At 54.7% G+C, this 17,281-nt stretch overlaps 1 protein-coding gene across 1 annotated transcript; it reads right to left on the reverse strand.

Moving 5' to 3' along the window:
* Nucleotides 1-312: 312 nt before the first annotated feature.
* KRBA1 (KRAB-A domain containing 1) lies at nt 313-16,191 on the reverse strand. Its single transcript, XM_054726324.1, is given in 19 exon segments — nt 313-2,528; nt 3,788-3,949; nt 4,513-4,623; nt 4,626-4,661; nt 6,513-6,617; nt 6,698-6,922; nt 7,552-7,725; nt 8,421-8,573; nt 8,966-9,139; nt 9,579-9,758; nt 10,190-10,405; nt 11,076-11,231; nt 12,070-12,252; nt 12,457-12,588; nt 13,824-13,970; nt 13,973-14,050; nt 14,640-14,774; nt 15,469-15,582; nt 16,020-16,191. Coding segments are annotated over 19 exon segments (3,573 nt in total). The 5' UTR covers nt 16,189-16,191; the 3' UTR covers nt 313-1,605.
* Between the last annotated feature and the right edge of the window lie 1,090 nt (nt 16,192-17,281).

The raw sequence follows: 17,281 nt of genomic DNA on the forward strand, positions 1-17,281 counted from the left end.
CTGTAGCTTGTGGCCCACTGTTGTATATATTCATCAACTGAGACAACTTTAATTAGCTTGTCCAAATTTTCTGTATCCTTCCTAATTTATTATTCTATGAACTTCTGGAAAAGGCAAGCCAAAATCTCCCAAATATGACTGTAAATTTGGATGCTTTAAGTTCTTTAAACATTGAGGCCAGCAGAAGGAAAATGGAATGTATAAAAACAAACAAAACCCACAACACTGTCAACACAACAGAAGGCAGAAACGAAGGGGGAAATCTCCAGAACAAGTGGGACAAACATGAGAAAATAATGGTATATTCAAATGTTAGAAATTTTATTACATGTAAATGGATTCAGGGCTCCAATGAAAGAACAGAAATTTTGTCAAGCTGGATTAAAAAATAAAATCCAACTATAGGCTGTTTACAGAAGCCACATCTAAATCACAAAGACACACACAGTTGAATCAAGTCTGGTCTGCCAATGAACCAAGCTCCTTATGGAGGCAGCAATGACATGGAGTATCATAGGCAGAAGACTGTGGCAACCTCCCACCCCCATTGCAGCTTCTCTTCCACTGGACCACTCTGGGCTAGCCTGGAGCCCCTGGGGATCCCACTCTGATTCTGACAGGTTGAAACAGGACCTTCCCTTTCCTGCCTTACAGTGGACTCATGCTGGCAAATGGCTGATGGAGCAAGGATGAAGGGAAGTTCAAGCCCAGGTCAGCCAGGAGCCATCCTCCAGGCTACTTGCCAGGATGGTGACAGGCCAAGCTAGAGCCTTCTTTGCCCCCCACCTCCAGACCTCTGGAATTCCTGAGTTAAAAAAGGCCCCTCAGTTTCTCCCACCAAAGTGACATTTCCCCATAAAGTAGGTGAAAGGGTTGAACACACTCCCAAAATCCTGAACTGCGCACAGATTTTTTACCAATGTAGATTCTAGAAGGCTTTCAGTGAACTGAAAGTTTCTGGTATGGCAGTGGACCTGTGGGACAAATGTAATTGCAGATGATGAAGCATCTTACCATTCACTTTATTACTTATTTTCCACACACAAAAATATTTGAACTTCCTGTAGGTTCTGATTGGACATGGACCACCTAGACTGGTCTGGGTACAAGCATTCTTGTCTGCCAAGCTCACCTGTCCCAGTACTGACACAAACCAGTCAGCCACGCCCTGGTGTGGACCCACCTAGCCCCCTTCTGTAGGCGCCAAGGGCCTTTCCCTCAGCAATTAACTTTGTAGTTTTAGAATCTAACTTAGACCAAGGAGTGGCATTCTCTCCAAATGAAATCTCTGCGTATTTAGCAGGAAAGTGAGAGCCACTGCTTTCCCAGCACTGAGCGCAGGAAGGTGTTAGACAGAAGGGCTCTCCTAGCCTCTCTGCAGCCACTTGGAGCGCCCGGGCACACGTGCTGTGCACAGGTGCATATGCCACCATCTGCCTGAGTTGTGGCAGTTATGATGGCAAAGACGGGAGGGAGCAACATCTGAATGAACCTGAACCAAGGAGGACAGAGGCGTGGCTGAGGAGTGCATCCCAAGCAATGCCCCCCCTGAGCAAACACATCCTGGAGTCTGGGGCAGTCAGGCCAAGAGAGATGCCTAGCTCTTCACAGCCCAGAGATGGGGAAAGTTTGGTTTGAACGATGTGCAGGGGCTGACTGGCCCCTAGGAGAGGCAGCCAGGGGCAGGGCATCCTCAGGGCGGAGCTGATGAAGGTGGTTAGAGGCCTCCCACCTCAGGTCCCTATGCTCTCCACCATCCCAGAGTTCCTCCTCAAAGCCTCTCTGGACTCCCACCAATAAGCGGTTTGGGTCCTTGGGCCAGTTTCGGGGCCCAGTTGGAGCAGCTGCTGCAGCTGGTGGCTCTGCATCTGCACTGGTGGCAGGAGAGGCCATCTGCGGGGGGAAGGCAGCAGGCACTGAAGGGGCAGGGGGAGTCTGGGGGCCCCCAATGTGTCCAAGCAGGGGACGCACAGTGAGCACAGCACGGCTGCATGCTGAGGATGGTGGGTGCTGGGAAGGGCTGGAGCTGGTTCCAGAAGGTTCTGCCTGGGGGGCGCCTGGAGGCAGCTGAGGCACCAGGTGGAGCGTCCCAAGGGAGAGGCCTGAGGCCTCGCCAGCCCTGCAGCCTTCCGTCTGGCCACGCAGGATCTTTGGTTTTGGCCTGGTAGGGCCCTTCTGTCTCCAGTAGGGCAGGCGTCTTCGAGCAGGGCCATGAGCCCAGGGAGGTCCCCGGGGGAGGGCCCACGGCCAGGAAGCCCGGCCCTTTGGTCCAGGGCCCCTAGGGCACCTCCCTAGCCGATCCACTTGGGTCCTCATGGTGGCCACTTCCTGAGACAGGCCTGCCAGGGCCGAGGCGAGCTGATCCAGCTTCTCCGAGAGGGTGGCGCTGAGGCTGTGGAGCTCCTGCTGCAGAGAACTTCCACAGGGACACGGTAGCCGTGGGGAGGCAGGTGGCAAAGCAGGCGGGACGGTGGCCGTGGGGGGCGGTTCAGGCAGGCCTCTGGTAAGTGGCCTCCCTTCGGTCCTGGCTAAAACCAGAGCAGGAATGCAGGGTGAGAGTTCTCAGGCTATCAGGACCTCTCTCTCCCACTAGCCGTCCCCTGGATCAGTGTATTCAGCATCCTGCCCCACTACGGCCTGGCTTTAGATGGGAAGGAAGTGACTCAGGCTTGAGAACATCGATGACAATGTTCGTGACATCAACAGGGCCACATCCCCAGGCTGATTCCCAAATCATGAACAGGATAAACCACAGATTGGGTCTCCATGGTAACTAAGATTTCTTAGGATATAGGACTTTCTAGGAAAAGGATCAATAGGCTCTTGTGCCATCTTTGGGACCAAATGGCCCCTGAGGGCACCTAACCATGCCCTAGGGAGTCAGAGGCAAAGGCCTGGAGAAGCCTCAGCAGACAGCATGAGGCCAAGGCCACAGGCAGCATCTGGAAGAGGGCCCAGGAGGGCCGGTTCCACCTGGGACCTGGTGCTTCCAGTGGGGTGACCCAGTGCGAATGGTCATAAGCAAACCACCAGGGATCCCCCAATCCCAACTTTTGTCTTTCATATTCACAAGTTACAGATTCAGAAGGTCTTAAGTCTTTTTTTTTTTTTTTTTTCACCCTAAGTTCTCTTAGAACTGGTCTCCACCTCAGGCAAACCTCACAAGAAAGCCCTGTTACCTGCTATTCCCCAGCCCCCTGAGCCCTAGCCTGGCTCCTTCCTCTTATCAGCACCTCCAGGGCTTCAATCAGAAGAAAGAGTGAAGCTGGAGTGGCTGCAGGACCCCATCGCCCCAGCAATGGAACCACCATGGGCCACACTTCCAGTCTGGTGCGAGGATCTCCGTGCAAATCCTAGAATCAGGAAACGCAGCCCATGTCTTAACGTGGTTAGGGAGGCGCTTCCTCTGGGCCAGGTGTGATGTGGAACCACATCTGCTCTCTCTCAGGATGCCCACGGCCAGATCACACAATGTGACTAGGCCTGTTTCCTCATCTATTCTCTAAAGTCCACTCAAACTCCGAACTTTGACTCTGGGTGTATCCATTCTGGTATGTTTGATTTCTGTTTTGCCTCCGAAAGGTATCTATGCTTTTATGAAAAAGCCAGCTATTTCTGTAAGAAAATACTAAAATGAAATAAGCAACCTGAAGTGAGTTCAAGGTGAGACTCTTCCTACCTGTGACCCAATCCATCATGGAAGAGTGTTAAGAAAACTTTCCCCCCGTGACCCTGCAGAAAGGGGCTGGGTGGCTGTACAGATGCTGACCCATGCCCACCATTTCACCTGCAACACTTGGTCCTCTGTGTCCAGGCACCAGCCCCCTGGATTCTTCACTAACCCTGAGCTTCCAGGACAGGGGCTGAGCGGGTGACCCAGGAGGCTGGCAGGGCCCCGGCCCGGGCCTTTTCTCTGGCCGAGGGGCAGGGCAGATACTCCCAGCTGCCCCTGCAGAAAGAGCACAAAACACTTGGGGTGCACATGTATCATTTTGACAGGGCCATTCCAACATGGGAATATTTGGACACGACTTAAAAAAATCAAGCTTTCAACTCTCAAATATTGATTAAATGAGATGCAAGATGGACACACTTGGCCCACCAGGGAGCCCAACTCTGGTCTAATGGCTTGCTGGGGCCTGTGTGACTGGGGTTGGGAACCGGACTGTCTGGGGTCCTCTGCTGCTTGGGCATGACACCTCTGGCTCCACCGGGGGGTGGGGGCCGGGGAGAGCAGGTGGAAACGACATGATCTGCAGGTCCCACCACCAGTGAGACTCCACCAGGGACATGCTGGGGGCACCCTGTGGGCCATAGGAGACTATGGCCCACGCCCAGCCCACTGTGCTCTTTCCCACCAGCCCTACTGGGCAGTGAGGAATGTGGGGACAGCCTGGGCTGAGAAAGGCCAAAGACTTCCTGGGGCCACCAGCCTGAATTGGAACGATTCAGTGTCCCCAACACCCACCCCCTCCCCCTGCCGCCTTCCCCAACCAATCACCCCACCCGTACCTCCTTGGGTGCTGCCCAGGGGGCTAGGCCGGCCCAGGGTCTCCAAGCACACTTCTGTCCGGGGAACCTGGGACCTGCCTCCCGTCTTCTCCTCTGCTTTTCCTGCTGGTCAAACACTGGGTCAGGCTTGGACTGAGAAGCGTGGTGGCCTGGGGTAGCAGGCAGTGTTTCCAGCTTTCTTGGCAGGACAATCTCGAAGTTCTCCCAGGTGGAGTCCCACTTTTTTTTTTTTTTAATTTCTTTATTGATTAAGGTGTCACATATTTGTCCTCATCCCCCCATTCCCATCCCACACCCCTCCCCACAAATGCCCCAACCCCCTGTTGAACTTAACCATTGGTTAGGCTCATATATGGAGTCCCACTTTTGACACTTTTATGTTTATTGCCAAATTTTTAAAATGTTTATTATTTACATGTAGTGTAAGACCCTGACATTAAGCTTTGGATTGCGGAGGCGTCCATTTCAGAAGACGTCCATCTTACATAAACATACTGTGAGGGGTATGACAGCTCCTAGCCAACAACCAGGTAAGCAGCCAGGCTGCCCCACCCCCAGGAAGGTCCCTCTTTCCGAAAGCCCTGGGTGACCTAGATAACTGACCATCTGAGAGACCCTGCTTCTCCCTTCTTGTGTCCTGATTCCCACTCTCATGTTTCAAATTAGCCAACAAAGAGTGAACCCACCAAACCCTAGACGCCCACCACGACGGTGACCAAGACAGAGCACCAGGCCCTCGTGCTCTTTCCTCTCTCCTGTGACCTGAGTAATAAATCCTGCTCCTTAAAGTTCTCTGATGGTTTTGCTGAAGTGTGTCCTATGATCGTAAGAAGCACAGGGTGGCCCAGCCAGAACACTCACCCATATGGAGGAATGTCCGTGGGGCTTGTACTGAGAAATAAGGCTGGGTGAGTGCCTCAGGCATTCCTAGTGAGAGTATCACTATCCACAGGCTGGACCCACACAACAGCATGTGTGTGTGTGTGTGTGTGTGTGTGTGTGTGTGTGTGTGTGTATGCATCTGTACACACATTAAGTGTATACAATGCATACATATTATAACACTAGAGGCCCGGTGCACAAATCCGTGCACGGGAGTGGGGAGGAGGGACCGAAGGAGGTTGGCCACAGGCTCCAGGGAGGGAGCCAGCCCTCGACTCCCCCTGGGAAAGGGGCCGCATCTGCCGCCACCCACCCCCAGTTCCTCGTCCCAGCCCGGGGTGGGTCGGGAGAGGAGACAATAGTCACCAGCTGCTGACACCTACGCTGCCCTGCCACCATGCAGTTCCCTGCCTCCCACTTCCCCCCTCCTCCTTCCCTTGCTGCTACCACTGTGGGCAAATGGGCCCTGGGGAAGAGAGAGGACTGATGGAAGTGAGACAAACCCTTGTGTCCTTGTGTCGAGGGCTGACTTTCAATAGATCGCAGAGGGAGCTGCTCTGCTACTTCGAAACCCCAACCCAGAAGTAGGTCGTTGGAATGGTTTAGCAGCAGGGGCAGATGCTAAACCATGGAGGGGGGAGGAGGGGGTAGGAGAGACGGGGAGGGGAGGTAGGGGAGACGGGGAGGGGCCTCAGGCAATTGGCCAGCCGCAGGAGGTTGGCTGTGGGAGCGCACTGACCACCAGGGGGCAGCTCCTGCATTGAGCATCTGCCCTCTGGTGGTCAGTGTGCATCATAGCAACTGGTGGCCCAGTCGTTCCTGTCATAACGGTCGCTTACGCTTTTATACATATAGATTATAACATATATATATATATTAAGCTCATTGCTAGGCTTTCTAATCAAACATACTCATTTAACACTCCTGGAACTCTGAGTGCCTCAAAAGCCCCACCTTCTCTCTCGGATACAGCTCATCCTACAGGGAACTCAAGCATGACAAAAGTAGAGAATTTTCTGGCAAGCGTTAGACAAAGTGACAGGTGGGACTCAGACAACCCAGCCTCTGGACGGTGGTCCTCCTGGGGCCATGCCCCACTCAGGAGACTCCAGGCTCACCTGTCCTGAGACCGAAGTGGTCCCTGGGCTCTGTTCTCCTTGGGCCTTCACCAGGGCTTGGGGTCGGAGGGCCAGGACTCTTGCTGCTGGGAAGAGGGTCCCTCTCTGCATCACAAAGCTGGTATCAAGGTGGGGGTCCCAGCCTGGAGCATAGCTTCCTGTCTCCCTCTCCCCCATAAGCTTACCCTGCAGGAGTGGCTGCCAAAGCTCAGGCTCCAGCCTTGGGTCTTCCCCTTCTGAGCTGCTGAGGCTGGAGCTGGAGCTGGAGCCAGTGACGGTGCCGGTGCCGGGGCTGGGGCCGGGGCCAGGGCCAGGGCGGGCCAAGCATGTGAAGCGCAGGGGCCTCCCCGGCAAGATCCCCTTCAGAGAGTTCTCCAGGCAGTGAAGTGGGGAGGGCGTGCTGGCTGTCCCTGGGCAAATGACAGAAGAACCTTCGGTCCATCAGCTTGACAGGTAGGAGGACCCTCTGCCTGAATGAACAGGCACACAGCCCAGTCAATGGCCCCAGACAAGCTCCGGTGGACCTGAACATCCTCTCTGCCATGATGGTGGACAGGAGTGAAGCCAGAGCCTGGCTAGGCCCCCGCCCCTGTGGAAATCCAGCTGGGGAACTTTCTGGAAGACTCAAGTCACTGAAGCCACTAGTAGTCGGTTCCAGCCAGGCCCTGGGTCCTCCTACTCACTCCCTCAGGACCAGTGTCCAACAGCAGAGACTCAGTTAAGCTCACAGGAGGCCCCCAGAACCAGCTCTTGCCTGGTGGGAGTGTTAGACACACCATATTTATTCAAACAAGTCAGAGCCTACAGCACTTCGGCAGGTCAAGAACAGAATTCTGCTGCAAGTTAAACTAGTGGCCACAGCAGCAGAGGGAGCCCCCTGCACTCACTCACGTGCTCAGCTGGCAGCCTGGGGAATGAATGGGTGTCTGACAGGGAAGGAACAGAGGAACAGAGAGGGAAGGGAAATCTATTCCCTCATCAAAGACTTTGTTTGGAGCAAAAACTTCCCAGGAAGTGCTGAGGGCAGATGTCAGCTCACCGTCCTGGAGCCACCTCCATGGTCCTGGCCTGGTGGCCACGTGGTCTTTGAGCCCTCGCTGGCAGCAGGCAGGGACACTGCTGGAGGTGAGTGCCTGTGGGCTGGCTGGCTGCAGGCTCCTGGTGGGCACGTCCCCCCTGAGGTGGACTGGTTCACACGCCTCTCTCCTCAGTCCTGTTTTAATGAGAGGCCCAGAGGCCTGTCTGCCCCAGGGCTCTGTGTTGGCACCAAGGAAAGGAAGTTAGTGGACAGAAAACTGTCATCGTTGTGTTCTCGGGTGGAACACTCACCAGCCCTGCAGATGTTCCCAGGGGCGCCTAAATCCTCTGGGATCTCTTCAGACCCAGCTACATGGACTCCTGGGAGCCCCAGCGCAGTGACTATGCCGGAGACCAAGCACATGGGGCCAGAACAGCCACAATCGAAAGACACTCCTCCTGGGCTAAGGCCCGGCTCAGGCCTGAACTCAGCAGCAGAGAGCCCTGCCCCGACTGCACCCGCCACGCAGAGGTGGGCAGTGCTCTCTGGCTTTCTGGCCTCACATTAGCCTCTGCCCAGGTCGTTTCCAGAGTCTTTTCTTTTTTTAAAAAATATTTTTATTGACTTCAGAGAGGAAGGGAGAGGGAGAGATAGAAACATCAATGATGAGAGAGAATCATTTATCGGCTGCCTCCTGCATGCCCCCTACTGGGGATCAAGCTTGCAACCTAGGCATGTGCCCTTGACCAAGATCAAACCCAGGACCCTTCAGTCTGCAGGCTGACGCTTTATCCACTGAGCCAAACTGGCTAGGGCCAGAGTGTCTTTTCATCTCAGGGGTGGATGTGGCCCTTTTCCTACTCCTAGACCCCCTGACAACCATGCTTTACCTTCCTTGTCTGCCATCCAGTTCTTGGGCTCCACTCTCTGTGGTTCTCTGTCCCCTGCCAAGGACCAGGACCAGGTAGGCTGTGACCTGGGCACAGATATCTCTCTGAGACAATTCTCCAGGCCCTGGAGTGGGGCGCTACGGACTGGAATTCCTGTGAAAACCCAACATTTGTAGTTGTCAGACAGTCAGAGCTCAGTTTCTGCGAACCCCAGGGACCTTGCCTGCACCCTGTGTCCAGGGCAGCTGAGCCCAGGGGAGGAGGCACAGAGCACTGGACCCGTCATGGCAGTGCAGGGTATCTGAACTGAGACCTGGCCCCAAGCATGTGTCAGTCCAGGCTCTGGGTGGCCCTGCTCAGGGTGGACCAATGTGTCTTAGCCGCCTACTTGGAAGTCAGGTCAGTGGGCTGTGATAAGGGCACCCCAGGTCTGCTGCCAGCATGGGCACGGGGACCTGACTAGGATATGTTGGACACCACAGTGGGCTGGGACGCCTCCTGCCCTTTCCCGGGGTTGATCCCGAGCCTTAGGCCAGCCAGCTCACCTTTTCCAGGCCTACGTCCCTGGCTGCCCTCAGAGTTCTGGAAATCCAGGTCCCCATCAGTACTGCTGGATGAGGAGAAGCTGGTGGGGGTGCTGTGGGGACCTGGGGCGAGGGCAGGGCCATCTCTGACGAAGCCCTGCAGGCCCAGAGCCGGAAGAGGCCCCACAGTCAGTCCTGCAGGAAACAGCACAGCTGGCATCACGGAAAAGCCACTAGGAAGAGGTCCCTGGGCCTGAGCTGTGGGAAGATGCCCAGGAGCCCTGCCCCAAGGATCTTCCACTGTGGTCTCTCTTTGGTTAGGGAGCTCACAGCACTGATTAAAATACCACAGCATGTTAACCCACATGACCCCAGCCATTGGTCTCATGGGGCTAGAGTAAGTAAGAGCTCTTAGAGAAGGCAGTGGGCAGGAACAGTTTAACTGACTTCCATCCAATTCAGGAGCTGTTTGGGGGCAGGCATGAAAGGGGGTGGGGGTGGGTGGGAGGGGAGAAGAGCTTGCACTTTACGAGACCCAGAGAGGAGAACATAACAGTGTCGTCAGCAGCCCTCCACCCCAACCCCTGTGCGTGTGCAGGGTCAAACGCCATCCCTAGGGCATGGCCAAGTCTACCTTGACTGTGTGATCCTCGGGGGCTCAGCTCAGGCCTCTGAGACCCGGGGTCTCCTGGATGGGGGCTCTGGAACCAAGAGGTGGCCGGCGGCGGTGGCTGGGGAGGTAACGACCCACTCAGGGGAATGCCCTTCAGACAGGCCTCCAGGGCTTCCAGAGGTGAGCTCGAGGCACTGCTGGCTGGGACAGGGGAGATGGCCCTATCACCATCTCTGGCAGGGCCCCTGGCCTGGCCCCAGGCTGGCTGCCCCGCCCACTTCTGCTGGGGTGAGAAGTCCTGCACCAGGTATGAGAGCTTGCCAGGCAGGACACCCTCCTGTGGGGGACTTAGATCTGCTCTGTTCATATGGGGAATGACAGACTGTCCCCCAGGCTCTGGGGCAGGTGGTAGACCCATATGTATGAGTAGCCAGCTCCCTGAGAGTCAGGAAATCTCTGCAAGTGAAGGTCCTTAAAAGGGAGGGCTCCTGGGCAAGGCTGGATTAAGGAGGGAGTGGGTAAGAGAGGGCATTAATTGCCTGAGGACAGTGGGCTCTTCCCCTGTGGACGGGCATAACTTCATTGGGGGCTGAGAACCCCATCAGGACTCAAGCAAAGGACCCAGGCCTCACCTTGCGCTGCGGGGCCCCATCTGAGTACTTGGTCCCCACTGGTGTCTCCATCACCCCTGGGACTGCTGGTGGCAGACGGTCTGTGGGTCCGCTTGCGGAGCCGACAGGATGCAGGCACTGGGGGGCTCTGGGCCCAGCCATCCTCCATCTTCACAGAGAGCACATGGCCAGCGCCAGCACCGGAGCAGGAAGGAAGAGTCTGGAGGGGTTTGGGCCCTGCGGGAAGCCCTCCATGAGGCCTCATGGGTTAGGACAGGGCTTCCAAGGCCCCTGGCCTCCACAGCAGTCTCCCCTCTGAGGTCGTCACACTCAGTCACCAGCAGATGGACCAACTCACACTTCCTGTCCTGCCGCCAGCCTCCCCTCACCGCCCTGTCCCCCAGAGGGGCACCTCCAGAGGTTTCCACAGAGGCGCCAGGTCAGTTCTCCCCAGGAAGCACCTATCAGAATCTTTCCTCCCAGGCTAGCACACCTGTCTCAATTAGACTTTCTCAACGTCCTGAGAAGCTGAGCACAGGAGAGCTGAGAGTGTGGAAATACTATCCCAGCCTACAAGGACATGATGAGAACCCCCACATCCAAATTATGCCCCAAATGTCTGCTGGGCTGAGCTCTGTCTCTGTTCTCAGTCTCCCTCCCCTACACCATCCCTTCCTTCCTTCTGGAATTCCTGGCTCCTACTCTAAGAGCCGATCTGGACTGATGAAGCACCTCCTGCGTGACCAGCTCCATTTATGGTGACAATTCCCAACATCTGGGCACTCCAACCAACACACAGAAACATGGCCTGAGTGTCTTAGAATGGACGGTCACTCACGGCCCTGCCTAGAGCAGAGGAAGGAATGGATGACGTCGAAGGCCCTCCCAGCCCAGCCAGTGCCTTTACCTCCAGAATTCCTTTTCCAGGCCCCCGGATCCTCCTGCAGCCGTGGTTCCCCTGCTCCTGAAGGGCTGGGGTGTGTGTCCTGGGCCATTGGGATCTCCTTCAGACACTTCAGCAGCCCCTGGAGGGGACAATCCCCGGACGCTGCCTCTGTTTTCACTACTGGAAAAAGCAACACATTTCCACCCTGAGCCCAGTGTCCTCAGTCTTTGTGAAAACAACAGGTGGACAATCCAGGTAGGCAGGTAAAAGAGTTCAGGGCCAGAAATCTGGAGGTGTGGGTCATCTGTAACTCATTTGGTCTTGCACAGGCCACTGTCGTCTTAGTGACAGGTTTAAAATATCTGTCTCCATACCTCCCAGAACTGGACAGAGAAGAGAAGGGAAGATAAAGGCAGAGCACACGGTGTGACTCTGAACACAAATGGAGGAGTGGGCTGATGGGTCACTGCTTGTAGACAGTCTCTGGGCCCTAAACAGGACTTACATCGAGGAGGCCAAGCCTTTTACACACACGCACGCACGCACACGCACATTACTGTACCTAAGCCTCACATAGCCCTCTTAGGTGGAAACAATGACCCTCTTTTACAGATGGGGAAACTGAGGCTCAAGGCTTCAGGAGTCTTCAGTCTGCACAGTTAACATGTCAGACTCCAGGACAGGCGTTCCTGGCCCTCCATGCTGCCCTAATCCCCCAATTCCACGGTAAGTGTTCAACTCACTCCGCACCTCCTCCTCTGACATCCCACAAGTGGGCGAGTAAAGAACACAAAAGAATCCAGGGTCTGCTTTGAGTTGTCTTCTACTAGCTGCCTACATGCTATTCTAAGAAAGCCACTTGGCTCCAGAAACATGAGCCTGATGATATGGAGCAGCCAAGTCGAGAATGATCCTTCGGGAAGACACTCAATTTACAGGGAAATAGCTCTAGAAAGCCAATTCGAGTTTTAGGGGCTTCAGAAACCTTGGCCTGAGACAGGTCCATAGGACTCACCTCCCCAGGGTGGGCTCCCAGGTCTCAGCTCCACCCGGGTTAGTCGTGACATGCCCAGGCCTGGGACAGGAGGCGGTAAGCTCGAGGATGCCTCAGGGTGCTGGGGCCCAGGCACAAGGATTTCCTTCAGGCAGTTGATGAGGCCTTGCAAGGGGCTGCTCCCAGGAGAGGTTCCTGTGGGACCTGAAAGATTGGCCAAGGTCAGTGCAGCCCGGATGGTGGCAGCTGTGAGATGACAGGGCATCTGAGATCTCCCACCTGTGAGAATGGGATGGCCCCTGCTCTGTTGGGTTGTCTAGAGGCTGAGAGGGGAGATAACATGCCTCCATTTCCCTATCCCACTCAGCTCCAGGACAGACCCCACTCTCAGGAAAGCCAGCCTCTCACCTGCTCCTGAAGTCCCTCTCTGCTGTTTTCTGTGGCTCTTCCTTCTGCTGGGGCTACAGGCGAGAGGACTGCACTTCCCACCTGGGGCTCCAGGGCCTTCCTTCTCCATAGGCCCCTGGGTGTCTGCAGTTTCTGTAGCAAGAGAAGAAGGCCTTTGCAGCCCTGGCTCCTGACCCCAGGGAATTGCCCATATCAGGTACCCACAGAGGGAGAGGCCTCTCCAGCCCCCAAATTCCCAGGGGGCAACCTGAACTAGTCATAGAGCCAGCTCCTGCAAGGCTTGTCCCCGAGGTCTTGCCTGGGGAAGACCTCAGCTTCCTCCTGGTATGACTGTAAATACCAAGACTGTTCACTCCAAATGCCTGGGACTCTCCCCCAACTCCAGCCTCTGACTTTGGATCAGCAAGTGACACCAGCAATCTCAACATACAGGCCCTCATTCTGCACTCATGCTTGTCAACTGTGGAGATTTGGAACCCCAGAGCAAATCTACCAGGTAACACTTGAATCCACGGGCCCCTAAAACTCGAATTGGCTTTCCAGAGCTATTTCCCTTTAAATCGAGTGTCTTCCTGAAGGATCATTCTCGACTTGGCTGCTCCATATCATCAGGCTCATATTTCTGGAGCCAGGTGGCTTTTTTAGAATAGCATGTAGGCAGCTAGTAGAAGAAAACTCAAAATAATAAAATTAATTTTATTCCATATTAATTTAAAGTATTTTTTTTAAAAATATATTTTATTGATTTTTTTACAGAGAGGAAGGGAGAGGGATAGAGAGTTGCCTCTTGCACACCCCCCACCGGGGATGTGCCTGAAACCAAGGTACATGCCCTTGACCAAAATCGAACCCGGGACCTTTCAGTCCGCAGGCTGACGCTCTATCCACTGAGCCAAACCGGTTTTGGCATAATTTAAAGTATTTTTAATGAAAACAGATATCCAGACAAATGCAAAATTCGCAAGAATTTAAAAAAATAAAGTGAGATTCCCCAGAGAAATTCTGATGACTACCCTTGCCCTCCTCTGCTCTTAGGGTTGCCTTGATGAGGCCTGAGAATCAGGTCAGGTGTGCAGCTATGTTACCTGATGATAGGCTTGTATGTCAGCAACTGCCCTCACTTATGTGCATGAGCAGCATGAGCACACAGAACTCCATGAGCAGGGCTGGGTGACCGGCCACCCAGGCACTGAGCATCACACCTCCTCTGTGGTTCACAGACAGAGGCTGAGCACTTGCCCTGTTCTCCAGGGAGCTTGTCCCCATTTAGCAACAAGGGAAACCAAGTCTTAGAGAAATGAACAGGGCATGGGGTCCCGTTCTCCTGAATCCAGAGTTGGAACCTGCCCCCACTGGGTCACACTCACTGATGGGGAGGGGGCTTTCCTGCCTCCTGGCTCCGGGTGAACTGCTGGACGATGAGCTACTGCTGGGCTGGTGGACAGGCGTGTCTGGAAGGCAGCTGGGCAGGCCTTGGAGAGGGCAAGTTGCCACCGTCACAGCTGCTGTCGGGAGGAGGGAGAGGACACTGGAAGCCGAGATTTAAGCCCAGCAGGTAAAGTGCTCCATTCCGGCCCTTCCTTGCCGTGTTCCACTAACAGGACATCAGTAAGCTCTGCCTTGTCACTCCTGAGCTCTAAAATGTCAACTCACAGTCACAGTCTTGTTCTGATTAGATCCCTCCCACCCCCACTTTCTATTTCAGTTACCATCAACAGAGCGGACGCAAAGGAACCCTATAGGCTCCGGCTGATGGGGACAGACCCCCTGAGGAGGTGAGGCCTGAGCTGAGAAGGGCCAGTGAGAAGGAGAGACTGGTGAGGTGGGAAGAGCAGAGGCTGGGAGGGGACCTTTGTTCCCACTGGCCATTCAAACAAGCTACCGCTTAGCCTTCCTCACCTTAGAACAGGGACTGGCCTCACCTGCCACGCAGGGCACAACGTGACGTGGCCACAAGGATGTGGATGAAGCCGTGTAGAAAACACTGTGAGAAAAGTCAGAAGCTGCTGTTTCATCAACTATCATGTCTCTGAGGCAGGCACGCTGCCAGGGCATTCATGAAATGGGAAGACTCCACCTAGGGTCTGGCAGCAGCTAGGCAGGCACACAGCACACACATGGCACTGCTCACAGCTTAAACTTCACCTTGTGGAGTGCAAAGGCTGCCCTGCTGTCCGACTTACCTTCGGGGTTCGCCTGTTCCCCATCCAGGCCGGCTCTCCCGCTCTCGGGGCCGATTTCACCAAACAGGAACCCCGGAATCTCCTTCACCAGCTGCACCAGGGCGGTGAGGTGCAGGCTGTGCTGGGGTGCTCCTCCTGCTGGAGAGGCCACAGTGAATCCCCACCCCTACATCAGCTCAGCATTCACGCTTCTATACGCGTTCCATGTGGTCCCTCAACCACAGAAGGAGCGGCAAAGGAGAGACCGATGGCTATGAGATAAAGAGGACCAGGGCTCAGGCTGGTGACTTGCCCATGCGCACAGCCAGGACTGGGAGCTGGGACCCCGGGTAACTGGCCTCTTCTATATGCTGTCTTCATTACCTGTTACTCCTCCGAGGGGAACGCCAAGGCTTGCATCCCCATCCCCTCTCACCATGGAGCCCTCTGCCTTTCCTGGCACCCCCCCTAAATCTCCCGGCCTTGCCCAGGCTGGGTCCTGGATGCCAGCCCTGTGGCAGCACCTTCAGGAACTTGAGGTGGGCTCTGCTTGGGTGGTGGCAGGAAGGGGGCCCACAGAGGTGAGGCACTCCAAGGGCGACCCCAGGTTTTTTCTGAGTAGGTCACTCAATGGGCAAGTGTTCCAAGCTCCCAGCCCAGAGGGATGAGGGGTGAAAGGTCAAGGTGGAGAGGGGAGGAGAGGATTGATGTCACGGTGTCTCATGAGAAGTGGAGATGGGAGCTAAGGACCACATGGTGGGAGGGACAAGAGAGTCCACTCGGGCCCAAGCTGCCCAGGGGGACCAGGATACCCAAAGGGGCCTGGCCTTCGTCTACCAAGATTACTCACCTAGGGCACCTCCCTTAGGAGGCTCCTGTTCCTCACCAGCTTTGCTACAGCTCATGGCTCCTCCAGGCTCCGCGGGAGACAGGAAGGCAGAGAGGGGGAGCAGGTCAGCTGTCCCTGAGAAAGAAGAGGGACAGTTCCCCTGGAATGGAAGCTTGCCTTCGCCCCCTAAGCCCAAGCATGCAGGCGGCCCTGATGCCCGTGCATCCATGCATCTGTTTACCCATGTGTTCATGTGACCACCCAAACCCCAAGAACCAAAGAGTGTTAGGACCTACGAAACCACCTTGCTCAGTGTTTTGCCAGCCTTTTAGCACCCCCACCAAAGCATACCCAGAACCTTGGTGCAGTCCACAGGAGCAACAATGGCGTAAAGTATCAGTGAGGGCCCCAGCTCAGCTGAGGCTCTCAGAACACCACCTCAAACAGTGTTTCTTTTGTAAAGGAAGGTTAAGGCCTCGGCCTGGGGCGCTGGATCTAGCCCCCTTCCACTTTCAGCTCAGGCTCTTGCTACACCTCCCCAGAAAGGCCCCAGGGCACTGCCAGCTCCTTACCCAGGGAGACCAGCGCCTGGTAGTTCTCCTGCATCACATCCCTGTAGAGCTCCCTCTGCCTCTCCCCGAGGAGCTGCCACTCCTCCTCAGAGAACCGCACGGCCAGGTCCTGGAAGGCGATGGACACCTGTGGGCACAATCTCGGGGGAGTTGGCTGGCTCCATCCCATCAAGGTCAGGTACACACAAAGGAGTGGGGAGCAGCAGGCATGTGGTGGGCATCTGGCACACGGGAGCAGGCAAAGGAGCAACAGCAATCAGATGGGTGTCGACTGTGTCCCCAAAACGCTCTGCTGTGAATGTGGCCTTATTTGGAAAAAGGGTCATTACAGATGTAATTAGTTAAAATAAGGTCATACTGGATTAAGTTAGGACCTTAACCCAGTCTGACTGGCGTCCTTATAAGAAGAGACACACAGAGAAGGCCATGTGACAACAGAGGCAGAGATTGGATTGATGCAACCACAAGCCAAGGAACGTCGGGGCCACCAGAGGCTGGGCAACTGAATCCTCAAAAAGCAAAACCGTGGATAAGGGGAAATTACTATACATTAATGAGGACCAGTCGTTGTATTGCTGGCTTTACCCAGTGGCCAAATAAGTTTCTACTGAACAAGTACAAAAACGTTTTACATAAATGTTAAAGGCACGCTTTAAAATTAAATACCCATTGCATGTTGAAGTTATTTATTACATGTTCTTACAAGCTAATATCTTTTCAAAGTATGATACTTTGTAAAACACTGTGTAATATGAAGTGAGAATTCTCGTGATCCATCTGTAATGTGTTAAGGAACTGGCCTAGTTGATTTATCTATCTGTCCTCTGTGAGTTTGGTTAGTAAAAGTCAATTCCCCTGAGAACCATAACCTAGGGGTGTAATGATCAACATCAGGCTCTGCCCCCGCAAAACAAGTTCCACCCAGACACACAGTCCGGAGGCCAGTAAGAAGAATCAAGTCAGGACGGCCTTGGATGCTCATTTCTTCTCCAACTTCTGGTAGCTCAACACAGAGCTGACTCGGCAAGTCCGAGTTAGATCCAGGGAAGAACATGCTGAACATACTGAGTTATGGAGGGTCCTCCTTTCTATCAAGGCCACTCCCTGGACCAGGGATATTAGCTGACCTGGGCTCCTCTCTAGGTAACACATGCCATGCTGTGAACAGCGGCCAGCCTGGACACCTATCTGACGATAAGAGCTGGGATTGCAGGCATGTACGACTGCCCCGACACACCCATCTCCATGTACCAGGTGCCCCA

Source organism: Eptesicus fuscus, chromosome 14 (assembly GCF_027574615.1).
Source record: "Eptesicus fuscus isolate TK198812 chromosome 14, DD_ASM_mEF_20220401, whole genome shotgun sequence".
In the NCBI taxonomy this organism is placed as follows: Eukaryota; Metazoa; Chordata; class Mammalia; order Chiroptera; family Vespertilionidae; genus Eptesicus; species Eptesicus fuscus.